We start from the raw sequence: 23,318 nt of genomic DNA, 5'->3' as shown, positions 1-23,318 counted from the left end.
CCACTCCCTCTGTGTGTGTCTCTCCCCGCTTCTGTGTGTGTGTCTCCTCGCTCTGTGTGTGTGTGTCTGTGTTCTCTCTCTGCTCTGTGTGTGTGTCTCCTCGCTCTGTGTGTGTGTCTCCTCGCTCTGTGTGTGTCTCTCCCCCTCTCTGTGTGTTCTCTCCCTGCTCTGTGTGTGTGTGTGTTCTCTCTCTGCTCTGTGTGTGTGATCTCCATGCTCTGTGTGTGTGTGTGTGTCTCTCCCCACTCTGTTTGTGTGTGTGTGTGCATATTGTTCTCTGCTCTGTGTGTGTGTCTCCTGGCTCTGTGTGTGTGTGTGTCTCCCCCCTCTGTGTGTGTCTGTTGTGTGTCTCTCCCCTGTGTGTGTGTCTGTGCCTGTGTGTGTTCTCTCCCTGCTCTGTCTCAGTGTGTCTCTCCCCGCTCGCTGTGTGTGTGTCTCTCTCTCTCCCCGCTCGCTGTGTGTGTGTGTGACTCTCCCTGCTTGGTGTGTGTGTATGTCTGTGTGTGTGTGTCTCTTCCCGCTCACGGTGTGTGTGTGTCCCTGCTGGCTGTGTGTCCGTGTGTGTGTCTCTCCCCGCTCGCTGTGTGTGTGTGTGTCTGTGTCTCTTCCCACTCACTGTGTCTGTGTGTGTGTGTCTCTACCCGCTTGCTGTGTGTCTGTGTGTGTGTCTGTGTGTGTGTCTCCCTGCTTGCTGTGTCTGTGTCTCACCCCGCTCTGTGTGTGTGTCTCTGTGTGTCTCTGTGTGTGTGTGTCTCCCTGCTCGCTGTGTGTGTGTGTCTCTCCTCGCTCACTGTGTGTGTGTGTCTCTCCCCGCTTGCTGTGTCTGTGTGTGTGTCTCTCTCCCGCTCCCTGTGTGTGTGTGTGTGTCTCCCCACTCGCTGTGTGTGTGTGTCTCTCCCCACTCGCTGTGTGTGTGTCTGTGTCTTCCCGCTGGCTGTGTGTGTGTGGGTGGGTCTGTGTCTCCCCGCTCGCTGTGTGTCTCTGTGTGTGTGTCTCCCCGCTCGCTGTGTGTGTGTGTGTGTGTGTCTCCCCGCTCGCTGTGTGTGTGTGTGTGTCTCTCCCCGCTCGCTGTGTGTGTGTGTGTGTCTCTCCCCGCTCGCTGTGTGTCTGTGTGTGTGTGTGTCTCTCCCCGCTCGCTGTGTCTCTGTGTGTGTGTGTCTCCCCGCGGGTCCCTGCCCTTATAAGGCCGGCCGGCAGCCGAGCGGGCTCCCCTGGGGGTGGTGCTGAACGAACAGCTCCCCGCGGCTCCCGCCCACCCCGCGCCAGTCGGCGGCGAGCTCAGCCCGGGCTCCAGCGCCGCGGCTCGGCTCGGGGGGTGTCTCGGCGCAGCCATGACCCAGGCCAGCTCCGCTCCAGCTGCCGCCGCCGCCGGACCCCCGCCGGCCGCCCGCCGCGCCCCGGCCCCGGCCCCGGCCGCAGCCGCACCATGAAGCGGCAGAACGTGCGGACCTTGGCCCTCATCATCTGCACCTTCACCTACCTGCTGGTGGGCGCCGCCGTCTTCGACGCGCTGGAGTCGGAGCAGGAGACCTCGGAGCGGCGGCGGCTGGAGGAGAAGCAGCTGGAGCTGAAGAGCAAATACAACCTGAGCAGCGCCGGCTACAAGGAGCTGGAGTGGGTGGTGCTCAAGCTGAAGCCCCACAAGGCCGGCGTGCAGTGGAAATTCGCCGGCTCCTTCTACTTCGCCATCACCGTCATCACCACCATCGGTAAGGCCGCCGCGCCCATCCCCGTGGCGTCTGGGCGGCGGGCGGGCGAGCGCCCGGGGCGGGCGCGGGTCCCCCCCCGGCTTTTATGGAGGGGGGTGGGGTTAGTCGCTGGAGAAAGGAGGCTGTTACCGCTCCTTCGTGGTGGGACCCCCTGTCACACCCCCTCCCTCCCCTTTTAATTCGCTTTGCACCGGCGGTCGGGAAAGATGGGACCGCTCCGGAGTCAGCCCCAATCCTGGGCTCCTTCCAAACGCCCGGGGGTCTCCCCTGCCGCCCCCGGCAAAGGCTCGGTGGCTGGCCCGGAGCGGGAGTTGTGGAGCTGCGGGGCAGGCGAGTTGATTGCAGGGCAGGCGACGCGGGGTTTGGTGGATCTGGGTAACTAACGGGGGTCGGGGGCGCTTAGCGGGAAGAACTGGGGAGCGCCTGGCAGCCGGACTCGCTTGTGGGGTGCGCTGGCTTAGAGGGTAACGGAATTTTCCTCCCCAAGAAGCTGTCGGGGGTCGGGGACCCCTGGGAAACTCCTCGCTGTGTTTTGCCCTGGGACTGGTTTTTCTGCACCGTGACAACACGCACACACACATACACACACGCGCGCACACACATACACACGCGCACACATGCACATACACACACGCACATACACACACACGCACTTGCGAATCATTGTTTTGCAATTTGCAAGCGTGCAAAGGGGGGGGCGGATTGTTTGCAAATAAGCCACTTGTTTTGCAATTCTCCAAGGCATGAAAACAAAGGGGGGGGGGATTCCACTCCCCGGGGCTTTGCTTTTGTTGTTGTTGCTGGGGCTGCGGAGGGTTCCTCCCTCGTGGGTATTTTTAAAAGGTGTCATGTGGAAGCAGAAGCGATTCCCAGAGTGAGACCTCGCGCCCTCCCCCACCTGGGCAGGGCTCTTTCCAGCCGGCGAAGTTAGCAGGCAACACCCCCAAGCCCACTCAGCACTAATTTGGCCCAGTTGCCGCCGGACGGGTTTAAATCTGATCTCACGCCTGTTTTAGGCGCCTGTCGCGCCTTCTGACTCCGGTGCAGTTGCTCCTGATTTACCTCAGCGTCAGTCGGAACAGAATCAGGTGCAGCCCCGCTACTGAACCAGATTCAAATGGGTGCAGTTTGATGCAGCGAGGAAGGGCCAATTTCAGCGCCCTGATTCATTTCTGACCCCCATTTTTACACCGGCGTGACTCCAGTCGAGCCACTCCTGATTTACACCGCTGCAGAAACTGGAGTAGAATCAGGTGCGAGGTGCCTGGGGCGTTAGTGAGCAAACCGGATCCAGAGCAGGTAGCAAGTCCCTCTCTGGCTTCCAAATTCGGTTGGTGCATCCCAGGGCTAGTGTAGTCTAACCAGCGCCTTTGCAAAGACTCCATTGGCAGCTCTTTGTGATTTCCTGTGTGGAAGCAAATCTCCCTGTTGTGGGGTTTAGGACATCCACCCCTATGGCCGAGGACGCTGTGTCCGCCCTGGCCATCTCGGTGGCAGAACCTCACTGAGCGCCATCTGAAACTGGCCTCACATTCTCTGCATGTGCCTTGTTCCGCCGTGGGGGAAATATCTGCAAAAAAGCTCCAAGGAGTTGGAAGATGAGCATCCCTGAGAATAAAGCCACCTTGGCTGTCACTCGCACAATGGGCTTGTTTCGCTACAAAGCCCGGTAAAAAAACCCAGCAAAACAAATCCAAACCCACTTCTGATGTTTTCCCTCCTACTGATGTGGTCTTCGATCTTCCTTTGGGCCCAGGAAAGGGAGGGATTCGTGGCAGATGCAGTGGCCCCGTCCGCACTAGGGAACTTGCCTGAGCTACCCCCACCAAACTCCACCAGCATTAGCAGCCCCTGGTGTAGACAGGAGGCTGGTGTTTCCAAGCCTCTGTCATGGAATCCGGCTCAGAGCAGGATTCATCGGTGTGGTGTTAAACCCCCCGGAGGTGGCTGGTGGCTCCTAGCTCTGCTGACACCGGAGGAGGGGGGCTGGCATGAAGCCACAGTGCAGACCGGGACAGTGAGGTCAGACGGGGACAGTGAGGTCAGACGGGGCAGGCCTCAATCAGGAGCTGGAATAGCACCTGCTCTGGCTCCAAAACAACCTGCCAGGGCACCTCAACCCTTAGCTGCAGCGCCCCCTGCTGGCCCAGTGCCACCCCGCTGCGCCAATGCCCTGCAGCCCTGACCCACAGCCCCCCACTCTTCCAGTCCTGTACCCCTCCACGCACACGCCCTGCCGATGCCCCCTAGCCCTGCCCCAGCCTGCTGAGCGGGCAGCCAGCTGTCCCGAATCCTGCCAAGCTCTGCGGGGTTCTCCTCTGGAGCGTGAGCAGATGGGGGTGGGCTCACGCCAATTACCCGCCCTGCGTCTGGACTCCACACTGCGGCTGCCTACGCTGGTTCTTACCCTCCCACTCCCCTCTTTCCCCCTGCCAGCCCCTTCCCTGCCCTCTGCTTCCCTCTCGTCACTCACCCCCTCCACTAACACACATGCTCTCTGGGGGCCCTTTCCATCCGGGCTGTGCAGGGCTGGGGGCAGGTGGCGAGCCAGGCTGGCTGATCTGTGGCTCAGCAGATAGACTGACCCCACCACGCTGAAGTGCAGCAGCCGTGGAGTGGCTGGTGGCTTAGGGTGCCAGAGTGGCTCTGTTCGATCCATGGGGTGGGGACAGGATCCCTCCTGGAGCAAGCCTGGCTATTCAGGGCTGGGTTCCATGTCCACTCTAGACACCTTTCCCCCTAGCGGTTTCCATCGTTGCAGTATCTGGGGCACCCCAAGCCAAGGACTTCAATGCACAGGCCCCTCAGGGCCATGGCTTCCATCCACGCACCTGCTCCTGCCTTCTGGAGGGCAACGGGAGCCAGGGCGCCCAGCATCGTGCAGGAGGCAGCTGGCAGCTTGCAGCATGAGGCCTGTCATTTGCATTAAACAGAGCAGGTTGCAGCTGGCCTCCTCTTGGATACGTAGGCGCAGGCCGCAGCATGCACAGCGTCGCCTGGATCCGAGTGGCCAGGCGTGTCTCGGCTCCCTATGGAGCAATGCGTGCTGGGAACCATAGTCCTCGACGGCTGCACATCTGTATGGTTAACACCCAGGAGCTGTGTCTAGCTGCCCGTTGGCCTCCTCCTCTCCAGCCCATCCTGAAGATCCGGTGTCCTGCCATCCTCTCCTCTCACCCTCGGGACAGTCTCTGACAAACCTGCCCATCTTCCCCCCACGACCATCCTCGACTGTCTCAGCTGCCTCATGTTCCAGCTGGGAATACGCTCCAGCAGCCTTTGACTGTTAGCAGGAGTCATCTGTGCAGCTGGGCGCTGCATGCCTTCCCTCCTCCTCTAATTGCCCTTTTCAATTGCTTACGTTTATTACTGGTACTGATCTTGCAATCCGTTTCTCCCTACAAGGGACACTTTCCATAAACCCCCGCGGACAGCGTCTCTTCCTTCCTACCGTAGATCTTTTTGCCTGACACATTTCCCTCTGGACCAGCATTTCATGTCCCTTGGAAATCAGCTTCCTGAAAGAATCAGCAGTAACTTGTGTGGCTTTGATAGGAACCATCAGATGGGAGCAGATCCCAGGTCCCTCTGTGCCATGCCCTGTGCAGCATTCGGTGGTTCAGAGGAAGATGCAAAGATCTCTGCAATGGGTTGTTAGGGAGTAGGGTGACCAGATGTCCTGATTTTATAGGGACAGTCCCCATTTTGGGGTCTTTTTCTTATATAGGCTCCTATTACCCCCCACCCCCGTCCCGATTTTTCACACTTGCTGTCTGGCCACCCTATTTGGGAATAACCACTGGGAAAGTTTCTTCCTGACACATTACAGGGAGAGGTCCCAGTTTATGCCCTGAAGCGGGGAGGTTGATGACTAACCCTTCCACATTCTTGGTTGTGTCTGAATTCTTCTTCTAACTCGAGATGTTCTCAGTACCCATATAAATGCCCAATCCCTTGTTTGAATCCTGCTCCGCATTTGGCCTTAATGCTGTCCTGTGGCAGTGCGTTCCACAGGCCAGCTCAGTGTGGTGCAAAAGTGTTTCCTTTGCTCTGTGTTGAACGGGCCACAGTTTGGTTACTTTGAGAGGCCCTTGGTTTTATGTAATGAGCCAAGGCACCTGGCAGTATTCATTCACTTCTCCTGTCCCATTCATTATTTGGTATATATCATGTCTCCTCTTGTTCATCTCAGGTAAGATTTTTGCTCACCCACCACTGAAATGCAGCCACCTCTGGGGTGTGGCGCAGCAGCTGTTCAACAGTCACACAGCTGTGCCGCACAGAGATCACTTGCCACCACTGAAATGCAGTCACCTCAGGTGGAGCACAGCAGTTTATTTTAAGGGCTAAAACCAGCATTATTTATACATCTAGAGCTCCTATTGAAGCCAGTGGGAGCTTTGTGTGTGCCTGGAATACAGGCTAAGCTCTAAATAATAGCACACCATTGTGGTAGCCGCACTATTGTTGAGGTTGAGTTGGTTCAAAACCGTTTGTGTGGCCCAATGGGTCTGACAAAAGACTGGGAGTCTAGAGAACAAAGCGTTGTTTGGCTCTGCCACTGACTTACTCTGTGTCCTTCAGCAAGTCACTTTCCCCTTTCTGTGCCTCAGTTTCCCCACTTGTAACGTGGGGGTAATGACACTGAATAGAGCTGGTTGGAGGTCAGATGTTCTGCCATTTTGAAATTTGTTTTCTTTCCAAATTGGAACAAAACCAAAACATTTCAAAATTTCCCACAAAATGGAATTTTCGGAAAAAGAATTCATGTCAGGATAACTGACACATTCTGTTCTGTAAAAATCAAACAGCTTTGTTCTGATTATGACATTTAAGCATTGTATTATAATTTATAAACTAAAATCAAGTTTTAAATAAAAACTAGGTGCGATGTTCCATTCTGATCAGCTTGAAACAGCACTGAAACATTCTTTTTCCATTTTTTTTTTCAAAATGAAACACACCCATTCCCCTGGAAAGTTTTGGCTGCAATGAAATGGCAATGCCTGATGGAAAAACTTCTATCAGAAAAATTCCAGCCAGCTCCAACACTTACCCTTCTTTGAAAAACACTTTGAGATCAAGGGATGAAAACTGTAGATGCTAAATTCTAGCCAAGTGCCGTCCATTTACAATGTCTTCAAAGAGTTAAGTGTTGCATACTGGGACTTGTAGTCTCAGACTTTTAAGAATAATCATCGCCGTCAATGACCTTTGCAGCGGAAAATTCTCATGAAGTTTGGAACTAGCCAGCTGGTGCTTTTGAGTTACGTCCTTTTTCAGAATGAGGAGTTTTCAGTTGTTGAGGGATCTCATTCCCACGTGTTTTGTGCTATGCTGATTACAGAACAAATTCTGACCTTCTTTAGTACGTGTTCTTTCGGTCCTGCGGGGAAAGAATGTTTGGCCTTGATTAAAGAAATCTGGCTTTCAAAGAACACATTTTTTTTTTAATACCTCATATGCTGCTCATGCCTAGTGTGTGATGATTTAACATGGCTCTGTGGTGCGATGCTTACACTGGACCACATGGGGCGTCCTATGCTTCGAGACTGGCCTTGGTTTTTGCCAGTGTAGATCTCTGACTGTAACCTCTGGAGATGGATGAAAGGAGTCGGGGACACGGCAGCGTTTCAGACCTAGAGATCTGGATTTCTCTTACCACACGATTCTAGCCCCTTTAAGGAACCTGGTGCCTGTTCGAAGAGAGCACTACCCAACACCCTTTCTCCGCAAGTAATACCCCTCCTTGCCTCGCCTTTTGCCTTGTAGCCTTGGAAAACGGAAGATCTAGCAAAATCAAGCAGAAGGGGAATCATTCCATCCTGGAGCAGAAAGAATAGCGCCTTTCTAGTAGGTTGCAATTGACAAAGCAGTAGGTAGATAAGTAGCTGTGACTGTGAGAAAGATTTGGGGGACGTGGTGGATAATCAACTGAACCTGGGCTCCCAGTATGGTGCTGTGGCCAAAAATGTTAACAGATCAGGGGATGCCTAAGCCGGGGAATCTCAAGTAGGAGCAGAGAGGTTATTTGACCTCTGTATTTGGCATTGGTGCAACCGCTGCTGGAATCCTGGGTCCAGTGCTGGGGCCCACAATTCAAGAAGGAGGTTGAGAAATTGGAGACAGTTCAGAGAAGAGCCGTGAGAATGATCGAAAGATTAGCAAACGAACCGTATAGTGACAGTCTCATGGAGCTCACTCTATTTAGCTTAACGAGGAGAAGGTTAAGGGATGACCTGATCACAGTTTTTAGGTACCTACATGGGGAATCAATATTTAATCCTGGGCTCTTCAGTCTAGCAGAGGAAGGTCTAACAGGATCCAGTGGCTGGAAGCTGAAGCTAGACAGATTCAGGAAATAAGGTGTCCACTCTTAACAGTGAGAGCAATTAACCATGGGGACAATTCACCAAGGGCCGTGGTGGATTCTCCATCACTGCCGATGTTTAACTCCAGACCGGCTGTTTATCTGAAAGCTCTGCTCTAGGAATTGCTGTGGGGCAGGTCGCTGGCCTGCGTTATACAGCAGGTCAGACCAGATGATCACAATGGTCCCTTCCAGCCTTGGAATCTATTAACCTAGTGCAGACTACTGCACTTGTGCCTCTGCTGTTTTTAAAAGGACGCCATGCTGAGCCAGCTCCGCATTTGGTTGGAAGACTCCAAAGGAATAATTTAGGATCGGTCTTTTGTGCATCTCTCAGACAAAGCTGGCATCTCCTGGGGTAGGCGAGGGGCAGCTGCTGGCGTTGGATATCGACGGCTCTCATTCAGTGAATGCTTTGTTGAGATGATGGAATCAGGACCCCCATCACATTGACGCTCTGGGCTTTGCAGCTTGTACTGCTCTGTGCAATACTCCACTCCTGCCAACAGAGGTGGCTGGGCCGACGCTTGTATTTTCAGTGGGTTATGGTTTGTAACCGTCTCCAGCCATTGCTCACTGGGGTGCGTTTTAACCATTTGGGCTACAGAGGTGCCATTTTCCTGGTGGCTTTAATTCAAGAATATGGAGAGGAGGCAAAATGTAAATGAAACACGAGGGGTTATGAAGACTTAGAACATAAAACCGTAGGAACGGCCAGACTGGGTCAGACCCATGGTCCATCTAGCCCAGTGTCCTGTCTTCCGCCAGTCGCCGGTGCCAGGTGCCCCAGAGGGAGTGAACAGAACAGGGCATTTTATCAAGTGATCCGACCCCTGTCCTCCACTCCCAGTTCTGCTAATAAGAGGTTTAGGGACACCAAGAGGGTGAAGTTGCATCCCTGCCCATCCTGGCTAATAGCCATTGATGGGCCCGTCCTCCGTGAACTGGTCTAGTTTGTGTTTGAATCCAGTTTTGCTTTCACAACATCCCCTGGCAACAAGTTCCCTGGCTTGACTGTGCGTTGTGTGAAGAAATAATCCCTTCTGTTTGTTTGAAACCTGCTGCCTGTTCGTTTCCCTGGGTGACCCCGGTTCTTGTGTTATGGGAAGGGATAAATAACACTTCCTTGTTCCCTTTCTCCCCACCAGTCATTATTTTATGGACCTCTATCCTATCCCCTCTTAGCCGTCTCTTTTCCAAGCTGAAAAGTCCCAGTCTTATTAATCTCTCCTCATATGGAAGCTGTTCCATGCCCCTAATCATTTTTGTTGCCCTTTTCTGAACCTTTTCCAATTCCAATAGATCTGTTTAGAGACATGGCAGCAAGAACTGCACACAGTATTCAAGATGCGGTTGTACCACGGATTTACATAGAGACACTATATTTTCTGTCTTATTATCTATCCCTTTCCTAATGATTCTCAATGTTTTGTTTGCTTTTTTGACTGCCGCTGCACATTGAGTGGATGTTTTCAGAGAATTATCCACAATGCCTCCAAGATCTTTCTTGAGTGGTAACAGCTAATTTAGACCCCATCATTTTATACGTATAGCTGGGATTACGTTTTCCAACGTTCATGCCTTTGCATTTGTCAACATTGAATTTCATCTGCCATTTTGCTGCCCAGTCACCCAGTTTTGTGAGATCCCTTTGTAACTCTTCGCAGTCTGCTTTGGACTTAACTATCTTGAGTAATTCTTTACCATCTGCAAATTTTGCCTCCTCACTGTTCACCCCTTTTTCCAGATCATTGATGAATATGTTGTGCAGTACTGGGCCCAGTACAGACCCCTGGGAAACTCCACGGTGAAAACTGATCATTTATTCCTACCCTTTGTTTCCTGTCTTTTAACCAGTAACTGATCCATGAGAGGACCCTCCCTCTTACCCCAGGATGAGCTGTTGAGAGGGGATCAGGTGGGTAGTATAAATGGGCTGAACCACAGTAAACCTGGATTGGGCCAGCCAGCGTAGAAAAAGCTTTCCCGTTGATCTGACAACCTGGACTCTAAAGTCCCTGATCATCCTGCCATTAGCACCGCCAAGCCGGGAGGCAGAAAAAATGGAGCAAGCAGGGTTAAAAACACCTTGTCTTAGAGAGGAAGCGAAAGCAGCTATAAATATATATAACAAATGGAAAGAAGAAGAAGTTGATAGCAATTGTCCCGGACTGGCAGGACTCGTGCTCGCTCCTGGCTCTGTCCGGTCCCTGGGAGGGACCCCCTTGGGGGCGACAGCCCTTCTCGGGGGTCCACTCTGTCTCGGGGGTTAAGCCGCAGGCCCCTCTGACTCCTGGAACCACACCTCTCTGAGCCTTCAGCTCGCCTGTCTCTCGCCGTGGGCCCTCGCTGTGGCCCCCCGGGCCCTCCACGCCCATAGGGAATAATGCAACCCCCATCTCTAGCCTGGAGTGACTCTCAGCCAGCGTAACACAGGAGGGTTTATTGAACCCAGCACAGGAAACACTCAGGGCCTCAGGCCAGGCCTCCCTCAGCACAGCACATCCCAGTCTCCCCAGCATCCGAGTGGGCTCTGGCTGCTCTCCCCTGCCAGCCCAGAACCCCCTCCTTCCAGCTGGGCATCTGATATCACTGTCCCCCAAGCCCCACCTCTGTCCTTTGTCTTCTGTCCCAGGTAAACAGGCCACCTGGGCCTCCTCCCCCCTTTGTTTTCCCTCTGGCTGGAACGGGCTGGTCAGGTCCTGGGATCTTCTCTCCACAGCCCATTGTCCTCCCACTGGCCAGAACCGGCTGTGACTCCCGAGCTGGGCCTCCCAGTCACCAGGACACCGGTCACTGGGGTATCCATTCTCCAGGCCGTTCGCTGGCCCTCTGTAACAACAAACTCCCTCTCCCACCACCTCGTAAAACCAGTAACACACAGGGAAACTGAGTCCCACGCGCTCCACATGCAAACCGTTGAAAACAGCAAGAAAGCCCCCTGCTTCGTCACAGCAATGAATACTCATTAGAAGCTAGGAACTGCAGAAAATTGATCAGGGAAGCAAAAAGACACAATGAGAAATGAATGGCCACCAGAGTTAAGGACGACAAGGAATTTTTAAAAGTATATTAGGAATAAAAGAAATCCCAACAATGGTATTAGTCCATGACTAGAAGGAAATGGTAGAATTGTTGATAATAATGCAGAAGAGGCAGAAGTGTTCACTAACTATTTCTGTCCTGTATTTGGGGAAAAAGGACGATGTATTCAGAGCACATGATGATGAAATATTTTCCATTACAACAGTAATTCAGGAGGATGTTAACAAGCAGCTACTACAGTTAGACATTTTTTAATCAGCAGCTCCAGACAACTTATACTGGAGAGTTTTAGAAGAGCTGGAGATCTCTGGGCAGTTCGTGTTGATTTTCAATCAGTCTCGGAGCACCGGGGAAGTTTCAGAAGACTGGAAGAAAGCGAATGTCGTGCTAATGTTTTAAAAGAGTATCTGGGATGACCCAGGTAATTCTAGGCTTGTCAGCTTGATGTCAATCCTGGGCAAAACACTGATGCGGGACTCAATCAAGAATTAAAATTGGGTACTATAGTTAATGCCAATCAACATGGGTTAATAGAAAATAGATCTTGTCAAACTAACTTGCTATCTCCTGGATGAGATGACGAGTTTGGTTGCTAAAGGTAGCAGTGCTGGTGTGATATGCTTAGACTTCTGTAAGGCATTTGACTTGGTACCACACGACATTTTGATTAAGAAGCTAGAACAATACACAGTCAACATGGTACATTTAAATGGATTAAAAGGTGCCTGACCGATAGGTCTCAAAACAGAACTGTAAACTGGGACTCATCGTCGAATGAGTGTGTTTCTAGTGCAGGCCCACGTGGGTCAGTTCTTGGCCGTAGGCTGTTTAACATTTTTATCAAAAATCCTCACTGATAAAGTTTGCAGATGCCCCAAAGGGTTGGGGGATGGTAAATAATGCCGAGGGCAGGTCACGGATACAGAGCAATCTGCTAAACCGGGGGCAAGAAAACCACATGGGTTTGGATATGGCCAAATATAGAGTCATGCAGCTCGGAACAAAGCATAGAGCTGTGCTCACAGGATGGGGGACTATCCTGGAAAGCAGGGACAGTGCCATGGATTTGGGGCTGGGGGTGGATAATCAGGTGAACATGAGCTCCCACTGCGACGCTGCAGTCAAGGGGGTTAATGCCATCCTGGGATGAACAGAAGAATATTGAGCGGGAGTAGAGAGGTTATCGTAACAGGGCAGCCTGCCTCTTTAAGAGCCCAGAGGCCTTGGGCAGCCATCTCTGTTCACCTAGCCCTGGTTGTGTCATAATTAACTGCTTCTCAGCCTGATGGGCCAGGTGTTAGCATGGCGAACCTCTGGGCCTCCTAACAGAGCTTGGAAGGTCCCAGGCAGGAGGAGGAAGCTGTGGCAGAAGCTCTGGAGAGCAGACGGCTCCTGCAGGGAGAGGGAACAGGGAGGGTCACTAACCATTGGAAGAATTTCCCAAGAACTGTGGTGGATTCTCCCCCAGTGACAATTTTAAATTCAAGGCTGGGTGTTTTGCTGAGAGATCGGCTCTTGTTCCACAAGGAATTAATTCAGAGAAGGTCTCTGGCCTCAGTCATGTGGGAGGTCAGCGCAGATGCTCACCGTGGTCCCTTCTGGCCGTGGAATCTAGGGAACATAAGAGCGGCCAGACTGGATCAGACCAAGGGTCCATCCAGCCCAGTATCCTGTCTGCCGACAGTGGCCAATGCCAGGTGCCCCAGAGGGAATGAACGGAACAGGGAATCATCAAGTGATCCATCCCCTGTCGCCCATTCCCAGCTTCTGGCAAGCAGAACCTAAGGACACTCAGAGCATGGTGTGGCAGCCCTGCCCATCTCGGCTAGTAGCCATTGCTGGACCTATCCTCCATGGTAGTTCTGTGATTTCACATTTGAGTTCCTTCAGAACCCTTGGGTGATACCATCTGGTCCTGGTGACTTATTGCTGTTTAGTTTATCAGTTTGTTCCAAAACCTCCTCTAATGACACCTCAATCTGGGGCAGTTCCTCACATTTGTCACCTAAAAAGACTGGCTCGGGTTGCGGAATTTCCCTCACATCCTCAGCTGTGAAGACTGATGCAAAGAATTCATTTAGTTTCTCTGCAATGGCCTTATCATCCTTGAGTGCTCCTTAGCACCTCCATCGTCCAGTGGCCCCACCGGTTGTTTAGCAGAATTCCTGCTTCGGATGTACTTAAAAAACATTTTTTTTTGCTGTTACTTTTTGAGTCTCTGGCCAGCTGGTCTTCACATTCTTTTTTGGCCTTCCTAATTGTGCGTTTACACTTCCTTTGCCAGAGTTTATGCTCCTTTCTCTTTTCCCCCATAGGATTTAACCTCCACTTTTTAAAGGACGTCCCTTTTTGCTGCTAATGATGAAAATGGTGCAATTTACGCCCCAAAAGGTAGCAACAGGCCCAGGCTGGAAAGCTGGCAGACTCTGGTGGGACAGATTTATGTTACCAATCTGCCTGAGGCGTCAGGTCATCAGGGTGAGGCCGCAGGATCCTTAGGGGAGGAGAAGAAGGAGACATTAAGGGACATTAAAGCAGGAAACGACCCCGGTGTCTGTCCCGTTCATCTCCGTGGGTTGGTGCTTGCTTGCCTGGGTGCAGAGCCCCAGTGCCTCGATCCTTGGGTGTGTTTAGATCCCGGCTCCAGGGCAGCACTGCTCTTAAGCTCTGTTTTCTCCCGCTCCTTTCTCACTTGTGTGCCCTGGGGAGGTGCCTCTCTCCTCCTTCAAACCTCTCGTGGGGCTAAGCCAGTCCCCGGCAAACCCCGGGACCAGTCCATTGGCCCAGCAGGTGAGAGACCCAACACCAGCAATTCTCCGTTGGCCCTCTTGATCGCTACAGAATTTAAAACCAACCGCACGTCTCTTCTGAGAGCGTTGCCCGGTGCCTGGAGCCGCCTGCGTATTGCCAGCTCCATCCCGAGTGTAACCCTCTGGCTCCAGCGGAGTTCCACCACACGTTCACTTGGCCACAGACGCCATCACTCTGAAGCACATCAACCGCTGCACTCATCTCAAATGCTGTTAGCTCTGAGCCCGAATGGCGAAACGCCTGTTCAAATGTCTTTGCTCTTTCACTGCTGATCCTTCCAGCAGAAGCTTTTGGCCGCACTGGGATGGCAGCTGGAGCTGAGCTGGGTAAAATATCCCTGCTCCATCCTTTCCCTGATCCAGCCGCTGCTCCGTACTCTGCTCAGATGGGTGCTTAAGTTAACTGCATGGGGCCAGATCCCCAGCTGGTGCCAAGTGACTTCCCTTCAGTGATGTAAAATGATTAGGGGTTTGGAGAAGGTCCCATACGAGGAAAGATTAAAGAGGCTAGGACTCTTCAGCTTGGAAAAGAGGAGACTAAGAGGGGACATGATAGAGGTTTATAAAATCATGAGTGATGTTGAGAAAGTGGATAAGGAAAAGTTATTTACTTATTCCCATAACACAAGAACTAGGGGTCACCAAATGAAATTAATAGGCAGCAGGTTTAAAACAAATAAAAGGAAGTTCTTCTTCACGCAGCGCACAGTCAACTTGTGGAACTCCTTACCTGAGGAGGTTGTGAAGGCTAGGACTATAACAATGTTTAAAAGGGGACTGGATAAATTCATGGTGGCTAAGTCCATAAATGGATATTAGCCAGGATGGGTAAGAATGGTGTCCCTAGCCTCTGTTCGTCAGAGGATGGAGATGGATGGCAGGAGAGAGATCACTTGATCATTGCCTGTTAGGTTCACTCCCTCAGGGGCACCTGGCATTGGCCACTGTCGGTAGACAGATACTGGGCTAGATGGACCTTTGGCCTGACCCGGTACGGCCTTTCTTATGTTCTTATGTTGATTTAGGTCAGCCAAGGATCTGGCCAGTAAAGTCCAAGAAAGTTTAACAGAGCTGAAGTGCTCAGACATCATCTCCCAAGCGCTTGCTGGTCTGCTGATTCTCTCCCTCCTGCGCACACTTGGAGGCGGTATTGTCTTCACGCTCTCTTTTTCCTGTCTACACGACATGGGCCTGATCCTGACCTCATGCTGGTTTTAGGCAGGTGGTACTGTACTGACATGCATTGACGCCCGAGCTGGATCTGGGGTACTGTCACTTGTTCACACACCTCTGCGCCTTTGCCCAGTGCCAGCCGGGGGGCTTGGTGAAGCCACGCCGCGCTAGCAGCTAGTTGTCTGACCGCGCTGCGGGGCAGGGAGGGAAGGTCAGCACAGCACTGGGTGCTGAGCCTCTGGTGCCCTGTGCAGAATGTACGGCATTCCTGGTGTCCCTGCGCCTGGCATTAGCATAGCAGCTCTGCTCACTGCTGGCAATTACCCCGACCGAAGTCCTGGCTTTCCCGCGGGGCCACTCGTATCTCTGGAACCACTTCCTAATCTACGTCTCCAGGGGCCCTGGAGATCTCTATAATAGCTTCTAAGGGGCACCTTATTACCCGGCTCATGTTGGCTCCGAGCCCTGTCTGAACTGCCAGCGAACGCGGCATCGGTCCTCTGACAGTGGCTCTGTCCCAAGGGCTTTGTTTTCTGCTCCTGGAAGTTCAGCCATCTGAGCTGGAGGCTTCATGCCCACACTCAAGTGACAGGAGCTCAGATTTCCTCATTTGGATTGGTGCAGAGCACAGACTTGCTGGGTGTTTTCCAGCCAATCAGAGGAAGGCTGTTGATCTTAAAGGCAGTGTTACCTAGTGATCAGAGCGGGGCGTGGGGGTGGGGATTCAGGACTCCTGGGTTCTGTGCTGACATTTCTGTGCCTCGGTTTCCCCATCTATAAAACAGGGATAATAACAGAGGAATTACCGAAATCCCTTAGCGAGGCTGGGCCAGCGGGGCTTAGGGAGAGCAAAGGGCTCCACTTGGAAAGCTCTTTGAATGGGGAAAAGGGCTAAAAACAATGGAAGATGAGGCCCTTTGCTGCATTTTAAAAGCTCCCCCCCCCCGGGATTATTCGGACATTCCCAATCTGCGGGTGAATAGCCTCCCAGCTGTGCCTCTCCCCGTGTGAAACCAATGCTTTGCCCGCAGTCACCGGACGCTCTTCCAAATCAGTGTCACATGAAACTTCTCAGGTGAGTCACTTGTGGGATGAGCCGCAGAGAACCCGCCTGCGATGAATTTTAAAACCGAGATTCGACCTGGTTTCTCCCGAGTCCTGCATCCGAACACGGGTCTGCTGGAATTGCCTTGAATTTGGACACAACTTTCTCCGCTGGCAACAAGCCCTGGGTGCAAAATGGCTTCGTTTGGGTGGTTCACAGGCTGCCTTAAAACGGAAATCAAGAGCCTGTGCCCTTACTGCGTCACTGCAACTGAACACCAATGCAACAGTGCTGAAATCAGTGGAACGACGCCAGCGTGCGACTGGTCTGATGCAGGGATGAATCCCGGCCTGGTCCTTGACCTTCACCCCGCAGATGGGGCTTGTGGAACGTTCGCGTGATTGCCAAGCCCAGGTGTCCAAAAATCATGAGTCAGACCCTCCCCCCAAAAAACCCTCGTGAGAACATCTTTAAAAAAGTCCTGTTAAAAATAGCACATCACAGGTTCGTCGTATTGATCTCCTGGCCCGGTGCAGCTCAGGAGTCAGATTCTCAAGCTTTGCTCGGCAGCCCTGGCTTCTTTGAACATGGAAGCTGAGATTTTCACCTACTCCCGAGTCCTGGAGCTGGGACTGTAAGGAAAACAGCGAAGAGCATGAGCTGTGCGATAATACCGAGAGATCTGGCAGCACTGAGCCACGTCACAACCTGGCCACCACCAATGGTGTCCTTGTAGCTGGCAGTCAATAGAACAGGGAGTTTTGCTGGCAGGTTTTGGAAGAGGGAATCTCTTCCTTCAGCCGCGTATTATTCAAGTGCTTTCGCAGCCAGGCTTCTTTCTGTCCAGCTAACGGTTTGTTTTCAATGTATTTATTACATTGAACTTTGCTCCATTATTAAGGGGCATGTGACTGCCACCCTTGCTCCAGCTGGGCAGGAAATCAGACCTGCGCACTGTGTATCCAGTGGAAGGGGATTTAATTCATGGGTTGGCTGTTTGAACTGTGCAGTTGGGCTGCTTGCAGTGGGTTTTCCTGGGCTCTGCAAGGACAGACTTCCAGTTGGAATGGGGCGGGGGGGAGGGGGTAAATGGGCAGCAGAGAGTGGCGATGGGGCTGCTGTATATTTAGATTTCCCCCTCCCCCCATTGTGCTTCGCATGCTCAATTTGCAAGATGCGCCTGGCCAGCTTTCGCTGCCTTTACACCCCGTGAAAGCGGGGCTGGGTTACCCGTTCAGGTATAGTTAACATTGAACCAGATTCTGGTCTCATTTAATCTGGTGTCAGTCCTGAGCAATCTTGTGAAAGTCCATGGAGCTGGGCAAGCCACTTGTGGGTGCCGCTGAGTGTCCCTGCATGGAAAAGGAAGAATGGCCAAGTGGTTAGAGCGCTAGGATGGGCGAAGGGAGACCTAGGCTCAGCTCCCAGCTCTGCCTCAGACTGATCCTGGGCAAGTCACTTAGCCTCACTGTGCCTCAGTTTCCCCTCCTGTGCAATGGGGATGGCAGCCAGGATAAATACAGTAAAGCCTGCGAGGTGCTCAGACGCGACAGCGGTGGGGACAGGTGATGCCGAAGGGTCCCCGAGCAGCCTTGGGAGGGAGGGCTAAGATAGAACCTAGGCTGGTTATCCCGCCCCCCGCCCCCCAGCTTGCAGTGGGGCAGAGGGGCTTTGCCTGCCTAATAGCTCTGGGCTCCAGCCCTGAGAGAAGGGGAGTTTCTTGCCTCTGCCATCTTCCCCCCGCAACTGCAAACTCCCCCGCCCCGACCCATCTTCTCTGCTGCACAGAGGCAGAATCGCCCTTTGGCCCAGCTCTGGTTCTCCACAGGGCCTAGCGTGCTGGAGAGCTGGGATCCTCCCCGCCGCTGGACCAGATCGACGGCGTCCACATCCCCTCCTCCCCTGAATGCACAGAGGCAGCAGAGCCCCGTCCCTTGGAGACAGGGAGCCGCCTGCGGCTGTCTGCCAGGTGCCAGGTGCCCCTGCCAAGCCGGAGCATCGGGAAGCCATGGGCTGAATCAGACAGATGGCGCAGGGCTGAGCGCTTAGGGAGAAATTGGCTTGGCAGGAGACTGTCCCAAAAACCCATGACTTGGGGGGAACCCTCCCCCACCCCTAGCCAGGAGGGGCGAGGGAGGCAGGTTATTCATGAATTACTGAGAGGCTGTCGCACCTCGTGCCTCTGAAGCAGCTGATGCTGGTCAGTGTCCGAGAGGAGCCGCTGGGCTGCACGGCCCCTGCTCCCGTCCCACTTGGCAGCTCCGTGTGAGCTCAGGCTTGGGATCGCGGTGCTGCAAACCGCTCCCAGCAGCTGAGTTTCCCTGCAGGGCTCTTCTTTGGGGCAGGTGGCGTGGGGCTCCCGGCCTGTGGCAGGAGCAGGCAGTGGATGCTAACGGCAGCGTCACCATCTGTCATGTCCTTCCCCAGCCAGTGGGTTCCTTACTGCCCTAGTTACTGCTTGCAGGGGCCCGGGCTGCCTCCTCCGCCAGTCCTGGGCCACGGGGCTGCGTTCGGAGCAAAGGAATTAACTCCCCGTGGATCAGGCTGCAGGGGGAGGGCTAGCTCAGTGGTTGGAGCAGAGTTGTGAGTTCACTCCTTGAGGGGGCCATTTAGGGATCTGAGGCAAAAAAAATGGGATGATTTAGTTGGGTATTAGTCGGCCCTGCTTTGAGCAGGGGGTTGCCCTGTGATTCTATGATTCTGTGCTGGCCTGTGGTTTGATCTGGGTCGTGGCTAAGAGAAGGAGCTTTCTGAGACCCCTATGGGTCAGACCCCAATGGGTAACGGCCCTTTGCTAATTACAAAGCTCTGCCTCAGGCTCCTGCATCTCCAGGAGATGTGCAGGTCCATGGCGGGGGCATGTGCATATACAGAGGGGTTATGTGCACTCGAGGGCACCATCTCCCTCCGTGTGCAGGCATGTGAGTTTACAGGTGCACACGCCAGGGCATGAATGCACAAGTGTGTGCAAAGCAGCACGTGCCTGGGGCATGACAGCATGGCAGTGTCTGAACCCGGAACTGACCGTGTGTGCTGCCATGTGCCACGTCCCACGTCTGTGCAGCCCCACATGAAGGGGGGGTGATGGTGCCTCTGGAGGAGAGTGCTGGGAGCGTGTGCCCAGGGAACGGCCTTGTGAGCACAGCACCCGCGCACCATGGACTCCCTGCGGCTGGCTCCGGGGGGGCTGGGTGACAAGCCTGTTCTCACTCTGGCTGCATGGGGCTGGTGGCCCCCCGTGCCGCTGCAGCTGGGAGATGGGGGGGAAGAGCAGGGACTCCAGCTACAGACAGAGCAACCGCGAAGGGCACGAGATCCTCTTCTGCGGGTGGATCCCTCCCAGCCCCTGCAGCGATGTTCCCCCTTTCCCTCCCCGGAGGCTCCTTCACACGGGAGATCCCTTTGCCTCTGGGTACTTCATGTGACGTGCCCCCCACCCTGATCCATACTCTGCTTCCTCTTGCCACACCTCCAAAATGGCCCATCTAGCCCACCCCGGCTCCCATCCTCCCCCACCCCAGGTGGCTTCCCCTGCGTAGCTCAGTCAGAGGCGGGGTCCCCTGGTGCCGCGCACGGTTTGGGAGCGGCCAGGTCCCTGCCCCAAGGTGCTTGCAGTCGGACCCGCTGGTGCCTGGGGGGGAAATCGGCCGTTGTGTGGGTCGGAGCCCGCCCAGGACCCAGCCGTTGGTCACTCTCTGCCCTGGCTGGCCATCGGCCCGTCGGGGGAAGCTGGGCCCGGCTCTTTCTCTCTGCCTGGTTCTCCGCAGACACTCAGGAGCCAGGTTCCCTGGCCAGGAGGACGCGGGACCCGCACAAACGGGCCCGGGTGGAAACCTGGCTTGTGGGGATCTGGCCCGGAAGAGCTGGCCAGGCTGGGTGGGAGCTGAGTCCCCGCGAGCTGGCTCTGCCGAGTAACCTCTGCTGAAGGGGATTTGGGAGCAGCTGTCCTCTCTGCATCACGCCAGTGTTTCTCATTCCAGGCCTGCTATTTGAGCCGGGCCACATGCCTGGATCTCGCTGGCCGAGCGTCATCAGTCCTTAATATCCCCGGCCTTGGGTCATCTCCAGCCACAGCCACATGTTCCTCTTTCCTGACTGCTTCCAAGCCCTGAGGGGCCAGCAGCTCCCTGGTGTCTCCCCCAGGGTCACACGCCCCCTTTTCTACCTCTGGGGGCAGCTCCTCAGCCAGCAGAGCTACCCTGGCTTACACCCGCTGGGGATCTGGCCCGTTAGCCGAGGGACGGGTCCGACCCGCGACGCCTGCAGCGAGATCGCAAAGCTTCGGAAGCTGCAGAGCTGAGGTTTCGGTTCCGGCCCGTCGTTACTGGCCTTGCTTGCAAAGCACACGGCACGACACCCATTGCACCCGACGGAAAGCACCCGCTTGGGGCGAGTCCTTCCGGGCCTAGATCCGCCCCCCCGCAGTCACTGAGGCTGTACGGCGGCAGGTCTGAAGTTCTTAGACCCCTACATACTGGAGATGGAAAGCAGCCATGGTTCATCTCCTTGCCCGTACCCCTCCCCTGGGCAGCCGGGCAGCACTGTTCCCTACAGCCAGTCCGTGGAGCTGTAAGGGCGGGGGGGCAGGTGAGGGCCGCATGGCGCAGGGAGATCACTGGATGGCGTGTGTATGGAGTCTCTTCACCTGAGCGGGGGGTCAAGGGGGAAGGGTGTGGAGGGGTCTCCGTCTCACGTCCAGAGCATCTGTCATGTTGCAGATGCGACACCATTGCCTGCCAGCTATGTAGTGCTGTGTGCTCTGAGTGCCGTCTGCCCCCCAGAGGGACTTGCTGGCTGCGGGGAGCCTCCCACACTCAGCCGGCAACCCGAACGCCCCTCTCTGCTTCACCAAATTTCCCTTTGCCAGGTTTGCTCCGGGCTTGACAGGTTTGTCACTCAAACAGGGCTTCCACACATTTGCACTGCACTATTTGTGTTTGTTTCCTGCATGGCTCTGCTGTGTTTCATAGTCACTATACTGAGCAGAGATGATGGGGATTCTCCTTTTGCTCAGCTGGCAGGAGCCTGTGCTGTTTGCAACAGGAGGAGCTAAATTCCATCTCTGCTGCAGTATGAGGGTAGCTGCAAAGTCCTAGGTAATAATATAGTTTCTGGCACTGTTTATGTGGGACCCATCATGGTGGTATCTGGTCATGATCCATACAGATCAGAGCAGTGCCAAGCAATGGGAGTTGTGACTTCATGTCCCTAAGGGGCAAAGGCCAAAAACGGGGTGGGGGTGGGGGTGGGGGGGAATCTAGAGCAGTCTGGGGAAGGGGGTGTGAGCAGTGAGCTGTTCTTGACTCTGCTTTGGACAAGTCCCTTCTCTGGATGCGTCTCGCACAGGGACACTGGCGGGTGCCGCACAGTAAAGCACTTGGCAGCCGTCGATGCGAGGAGCTAGCAGAGGGCAGCGTTTCACTGGGGCATCCAAGGGTCAGGCATAAAAACGTGCCAAGGGAACTGGAGGTGGCACCTCAGGAGGCGTTTTCGGTTGCATGGGGGAAGAGGCGCCGAGGTGTAGGGTGGGAACCCCACCACTTGGGACTGGCCCCCGCCCTGGAAAATGCAGCGTAGGGAGCAGTGCTGCCCTGATGCCCAGGTGAGGGGCTTGGGCAAGGAGATGAACGATAGCTCCTTTCCATCTCTAGGCATCTCAGAACATCAGACCCACCCAGCTGCCCTGAGACACGCCCCCACCGCCTCCCTCCAGGGGCTCCTGCTTCTTCCACCAGCCTCTTCCCTTTCTCAGTATCCGGGTCCCAGAGCCAGAGGGAGGATGTTGCAGTGAGTAAGGCCAAGGCTCAGTGTGTCTGCAGCTGCCTTGCTGTATGACCTCGGGGCACGGCTGTCCCACCTGGGTGCCTCCAGACAGGACCCTAAATTCACATTCAGGCTCCTAAACAAAGGACCTGATGTCCAGAGGTGCTGCCGGCTCCCCCAGTGTGACCTTGCGTGACTGCCTGTGCCTCAGTTTCCCCATCTGGGGGAAGGGGCTCACAATGCTACCTAGGAGGCGTGAGGCTGAATTCCTGACTGTCTCTAGTGGGCTTTGAACTTGGTAGGTGAAGGGTCTAGGTTAGTTGCTAATTATGGAGGGCAGGGAGGTCCAAGCGGGTCTAACTGGGGGCCAGGAGATTGGAGCTGAGACATGTGAGGCCGTGGAACTGTGTCCCAAGGGACCAGGCTAAAGCCACATCGCGTGGGCCAGTTTAAAGCCGCCTGGGCTAAGCCCTGCAGAACAGACTGGAGGGAATGATCCCGCGCTGGCCCCAGGGGCTGGATGAGATGGGACCCGGCAGCAGGGGCGGCTCTAGAAATTACGCCGCCCCAAGCAGGGCGGCGCGCTTGCCGCCCTTCCCCGGTCCCGCGGCCGGGGCAGAAGTGTCTGCGGCGGGTGCGCTGGTTCCGCGGCTCCGGTGGAGCATCCCGTCCGAGCCACGGGACCAGCGCACCCGCTGCAGTCATGCCTGCGGGAGCTCAAGCGGAGCCGCGGGAAGAGGGGACCCTCTGCAGTCATGCCTGCGGCAGGTCCGCTCGTCCCGGAGCTCCGGTGGACCTCCCGCAGGCATGACTGCGGAAGGTCCGCCGGAGCCAAATGCCGCCCTGCCGGGACAATGCCGCCCCACGCGCCTGCTTGGCGCGCTGGGGTCTGGAGCCGGCCCTGCCCGGCAGATCTTTCTGGTTATTCTGATGCTCCCGGCCGGTTGGGCTGAGGTTCATGTTCAAGGCTGCGTCCAGCATAGGCAGCAGAGAGGCTGAGAAATCCAGCACAGCCAGAGATCCCAGCCAAACATAGGTTCCTTTAGCATCTCCAGTACGTCTCGGTCCTCATTCCTGGCTGGGTTCGCGCTAGCGGCTGGGATGCCCTGGCGCTCAGTAAATGAGCCTTAGCGAGCAGCCGAGAGGCAGCCGAGCTGTGTGAGGAAAGGCGGCTGCTATGGATTTGGCTTGTCTCCACCAGGCAGGGCAGGAACGGCCTTGCCTTGTGAAGGGGCTGAACCGACCCCCGGCCCAGCCTGGGTAACAATCCCCCGACCTCAGTGCAGGTTCTAAACCTGGAGCCGTACTCCCCAGCTGGTACCTGCCCCGCTGTGAGAGCTCCCTGAGCAGCGAGCGTCAGGACCTTTGAAATCAAGCCCTCGGCATGAACAGGGGCCTTCCTC

The 23,318-nt window shown here is 54.8% G+C and overlaps 1 protein-coding gene across 1 annotated transcript in view; it reads left to right on the top strand.

Annotated features, from left to right (window-relative positions):
• Positions 1-1,410: 1,410 nt before the first annotated feature.
• Positions 1,411-23,318, top strand: part of KCNK3 (potassium two pore domain channel subfamily K member 3) — a 72,008-nt gene continuing 50,100 nt past the window's right edge. Inside the window, exon 1 of the mRNA XM_039528432.1 lies at positions 1,411-1,709. Within this exon, the coding sequence (XP_039384366.1) occupies positions 1,427-1,709 (283 nt within the window). The 5' untranslated portion in view covers positions 1,411-1,426. The remainder of the gene's footprint in view (positions 1,710-23,318) is intronic.

This window comes from Mauremys reevesii, linkage group 3 (genome assembly GCF_016161935.1).
Source record: "Mauremys reevesii isolate NIE-2019 linkage group 3, ASM1616193v1, whole genome shotgun sequence".
NCBI classification, from domain to species: Eukaryota; Metazoa; Chordata; order Testudines; family Geoemydidae; genus Mauremys; species Mauremys reevesii.
The sequence above is the reverse complement of the archived record's forward strand: the minus strand, read 5'-3'. Positions and strand labels throughout refer to the sequence as shown.